At 43.9% G+C, this 4,648-nt stretch overlaps 1 protein-coding gene and 1 long non-coding RNA gene across 3 annotated transcripts in view; both read right to left on the minus strand.

Moving 5' to 3' along the window:
* Positions 1-437: 437 nt before the first annotated feature.
* The window catches only part of LOC109518816 (protein tilB homolog), a 9,844-nt gene continuing 5,633 nt past the window's right edge, over positions 438-4,648 (minus strand). The window contains exons 8-12 of one of the 2 annotated variants that reach the window (XM_019874909.1): positions 2,764-2,829; positions 2,555-2,624; positions 1,791-1,886; positions 1,531-1,622; positions 438-990 (exon numbers count right to left, since the gene is read on the minus strand). In XM_019874909.1, the coding sequence (XP_019730468.1) occupies positions 948-990; positions 1,531-1,622; positions 1,791-1,886; positions 2,555-2,624; positions 2,764-2,829 (367 nt within the window). In that variant the 3' untranslated portion in view covers positions 438-947. Of the gene's footprint in view, positions 991-1,395; positions 1,623-1,790; positions 1,887-2,554; positions 2,625-2,763; positions 2,830-4,648 lie in introns of those variants that run through there. The other variant, XM_019874908.1, reaches the window with a different exon arrangement.
* LOC109518818 (uncharacterized) lies at positions 3,053-4,486 on the minus strand. The gene is made up of 3 exons (XR_002168820.1): positions 4,316-4,486; positions 4,056-4,147; positions 3,053-3,515 (listed from the first exon to the last, which is right to left on the minus strand). It is a non-coding gene; the product is annotated as an uncharacterized LOC109518818 (long non-coding RNA).

The following is a 4,648-nucleotide window of genomic DNA, read 5'->3' on the forward strand; positions in this document are numbered from 1 at the left end:
AGCCTCCCAGAAAAAAAAAAAAAAAGGAAAACAGCACTCGATAACAATGTCCTTCTTATAAAAAGTTGTCTTTGGGTTTTGCGATGAAATATCAAAAAAAGATCTCTTTGAAAGTGAGGAAGACTTTTTTTTTTCACAAATTATTCTCAATTGCTAAATACACGTTAACTTCAAATACCAAAAATGTAAAATACCCTAAAAATTTTACTCAACTCCTAGAAAATGGAAAATCTGCTTTTTTTTTCACATTGTATTCTTTTAAAAAAATAAATATTCTGTGGAAGTTGATGCAAACTGATGCTGCCCACAAAAAAAAAACGTTCAAAGTGTATTTGGTGTCTCGAGAAATAAAGAACCCCCCCCCCAAAGTAGCACAACTTATTTTGAATAATATCATAGTCACTTGCTTTTTTTTTTTGTCATCAAAGTGGGGGGGAAAAAATTGCCTCAATTTGGAAATATGCTATATCTGGAAAAGATTTTATTTGAAGGCCAGTATCACCCAACAGTATGTTGCTTGTACATTGTAGGAATATATCAAGAGTTAATCGTCGCTGTCGCTGAAGTGACCAAAATAGTGAAGCATCTCATCTCAATCTGGCTGAAAAATGAAGAAAGGGACCTCTTGCACTTGTGGACCCTACCAAACCGTTAAGGTCAGAATTTTCATGTCACCCTGAACTTTGAACTTCCCCTACCAATAGCTGCCGATCGTGATGCAATCATGATGTCATCAGTGAGCAGATCAAAAACCAATGACACCGCGGAGGTCGTCCTAATGGCGTCCATGGAGAATAAATCAGCTGTCAGCTTTTTTTGATCAAACGTTTGATTAAAGACGTTGGTCACCAGGGCAGCGGGGGGGCTTGAAGGACGACACGCCACCCTGCTTGTAAAATGCTGATGACGGCGCTGAGATGGTGATGAGCCAGAAACCAGCGTGTGTTTTATATACAGAGAACTCTCACTGTTGTCATCAGTGACCGACCCCTGAAAAAAGAAATCATGAATAATGGATAGGGCCTACCGCTAATAGTTTTCTAGATTTCTTTTATTCCTTTAGAGCACGGGTGTCAAACTCGAGGCCCCGGGGGCCAGATGTGGCCCGCCACATCATTTTACGTGGCCCGCGAAAGAAAATCAAAACATGTCAATCAAAAAGAAACATCACGCAAAATCGAAGGATGTAAGTCAAAACACACTATTAGAAAGAAATAAGACGCGTGAAAAAAAAGATGATAACTATTTATGACTCATCACCAGCACCTTGACGGAAAAAATGTTTTCTTTGATAATAACAGTGGGAAATTCTCATTCAAGAGTTTTTTTTCAATTTTTGTCTTTTCTAAATCATTAGGTGATTTTGGTATCCCGATCCAGAAATCTTGTTTTTTTGGGGGGGTTTCCCCCAAATTCATAAAATGGGACCTGAAAGCATTTTCATGTATATTTTATTCAGTCATGAAAATGTTAATATTATATCATGTTATTTCATTTGTTTTCATTGCATATAATATCTTTGGCGTGTACCTTTTCTTGCTGTCGGGCGAGCTGCCGCGGCGGCGGCGGTCATCTTTCGATGGATGTATGGCAGCTTTTGTCACCTTGATTTCACCTTGAGCCTTTAAAAGTAACCATACATCACTTTAACTTGGTTAGAATTATCTGCGAAAAGCAATGTGTCAGCGGAGTAATTCATAATTGGTGTCACACTGACACCAATTAGTGGCACTTAAATTGAGAGTCACTCCAACATACGCTATTGCCTCCTGAAATTGGCATGCACGTACCCGGGGCATGTGGAGCAGCAGGTGCCCCGTGGTCTGCGACCGCTGTGCCGTCGAGCTGTCGGGCTTGACCTCAGCCGGCAGAACCAGCTGAAATATCTGCGCATTTATTATTTGAGCGTTCATAACAAGCAGTTTCATCATGACTGGACATTTTTTATGACACACATTCTACAAGTTCTCGGAGGGAGCCGACCAGTAGCTAGCGCACTGTAAGGTTCAAGGAAACCGCGTTCAACTTGTCCCCCCCTCCAATGTGGATTTGCCGGTCGGCGTGAAAAGGCGGCCATGAGTGAGGCGAGCATCATTTAAGATTACTTCGATCAAGCCGGAAGGTTGCCAGGGGGGGCCGAGGCGGACTGAAAAACTCCCACCGTGTCACACCACCGGGGGGCTGGATGCGGTTGACCTCCTGCGGGACCCCCTGCGTCAATGTGGTCCAGTCTGCTAGCTGTGCAAAAATGAACTCTGCTGCTGACTCAGCATTTGCATCGGCGCCAGATCCTAATCTGCAGCATCACGCTTTTTTACTGTAAATCCCCCCCCCCCGCGTGTGCAACAACAGGAATGTCATCACCATGATGACGGCGATGCTCCTGTGGTAACTGTCACCATGACGATGATGATGCAATTTGTCTAACTTCATCTCCATGATGATAGCGATGCTGCTGCGGTCATTATCCCCATGGCAACGGTGATGCAATGGAGGTAACTACCTCCATTTACCCTATTGTCATGAAGATGCTGATCAGTAGGTCAACACGTACTTTTCCTTTGATGGCAACTTTGACGTACGTTGGCTGCACGTCCACATCCATCAGGGAAGTGTCCATGTGTCTGTGAGGGGTGTTGGGGATCACAGAGAAGACATTTTCACTTTTTCAAGCTTGTAATTATTTGTCACCTCTGAGAGACAATTACAGTAACTGCTTTTTAGTTTCTAAATATGTGTGTGTGCGCACGCAGGCGCATGTACCTGTACACTGCCAGGTCCAAAACGATCCTGCTATTGTTGTCGTCTTCCATCAGAGAGAAGTCCAGTCTGTAAAGTCAGAGAAGTTCATCATTCAACATCAGAGATAACATGATACTCTTTGTGTGTGTGTGTGTGTGTGTGTGTGTGTGTGTGTGTGTGTGTGCGTGCGTGCGTGCGTGCGTGCGTGCGTGTGCGTGCGCATGTGTGTGTATTAATGTGTAGACATGATAAGTACCTGCATGCAGGATGAGCAGTGAGAAGCATTTTGAGTAGTGTTGCTTGTACATTGTAGGAATATATCAAGAGTTAATCGTCGCTGTCGCTGAAGTGACCAAAATAGTGAAGCATCTCATCTCAATCTGGCTGAAAAATGAAGAAAGGGACCTCTTGCACTTGTGGACCCTACCAAACCGTTAAGGTCAGAATTTTCATGTCACCCTGAACTTTGAACTTCCCCTACCAATAGCTGCCGATCGTGATGCAATCATGATGTCATCAGTGAGCAGATCAAAAACCAATGACACCGCGGAGGTCGTCCTAATGGCGTCCATGGAGAATAAATCAGCTGTCAGCTTTTTTTGATCAAACGTTTGATTAAAGACGTTGGTCACCAGGGCAGCGGGGGGGCTTGAAGGACGACACGCCACCCTGCTTGTAAAATGCTGATGACGGCGCTGAGATGGTGATGAGCCAGAAACCAGCGTGTGTTTTATATACAGAGAACTCTCACTGTTGTCATCAGTGACCGACCCCTGAAAAAAGAAATCATGAATAATGGATAGGGCCTACCGCTAATAGTTTTCTAGATTTCTTTTATTCCTTTAGAGCACGGGTGTCAAACTCGAGGCCCCGGGGGCCAGATGTGGCCCGCCACATCATTTTACGTGGCCCGCGAAAGAAAATCAAAACATGTCAATCAAAAAGAAACATCACGCAAAATCGAAGGATGTAAGTCAAAACACACTATTAGAAAGAAATAAGACGCGTGAAAAAAAAGATGATAACTATTTATGACTCATCACCAGCACCTTGACGGAAAAAATGTTTTCTTTGATAATAACAGTGGGAAATTCTCATTCAAGAGTTTTTTTTCAATTTTTGTCTTTTCTAAATCATTAGGTGATTTTGGTATCCCGATCCAGAAATCTTGTTTTTTTGGGGGGGTTTCCCCCAAATTCATAAAATGGGACCTGAAAGCATTTTCATGTATATTTTATTCAGTCATGAAAATGTTAATATTATATCATGTTATTTCATTTGTTTTCATTGCATATAATATCTTTGGCGTGTACCTTTTCTTGCTGTCGGGCGAGCTGCCGCGGCGGCGGCGGTCATCTTTCGATGGATGTATGGCAGCTTTTGTCACCTTGATTTCACCTTGAGCCTTTAAAAGTAACCATACATCACTTTAACTTGGTTAGAATTATCTGCGAAAAGCAATGTGTCAGCGGAGTAATTCATAATTGGTGTCACACTGACACCAATTAGTGGCACTTAAATTGAGAGTCACTCCAACATACGCTATTGCCTCCTGAAATTGGCATGCACGTACCCGGGGCATGTGGAGCAGCAGGTGCCCCGTGGTCTGCGACCGCTGTGCCGTCGAGCTGTCGGGCTTGACCTCAGCCGGCAGAACCAGCTGAAATATCTGCGCATTTATTATTTGAGCGTTCATAACAAGCAGTTTCATCATGACTGGACATTTTTTATGACACACATTCTACAAGTTCTCGGAGGGAGCCGACCAGTAGCTAGCGCACTGTAAGGTTCAAGGAAACCGCGTTCAACTTGTCACCTGATGAAATGGCCCAAACTCGCCAGGCCACCTGGCTGACCCCCACCGTAAAAACAAGCCCCCCCCCCCCCCCCCCCCCGAGGCGTCCGC

Source organism: Hippocampus comes, unplaced genomic scaffold (genome assembly GCF_001891065.2).
Source record: "Hippocampus comes isolate QL1 unplaced genomic scaffold, H_comes_QL1_v1.1 scaffold20, whole genome shotgun sequence".
NCBI classification, from domain to species: Eukaryota; Metazoa; Chordata; class Actinopteri; order Syngnathiformes; family Syngnathidae; genus Hippocampus; species Hippocampus comes.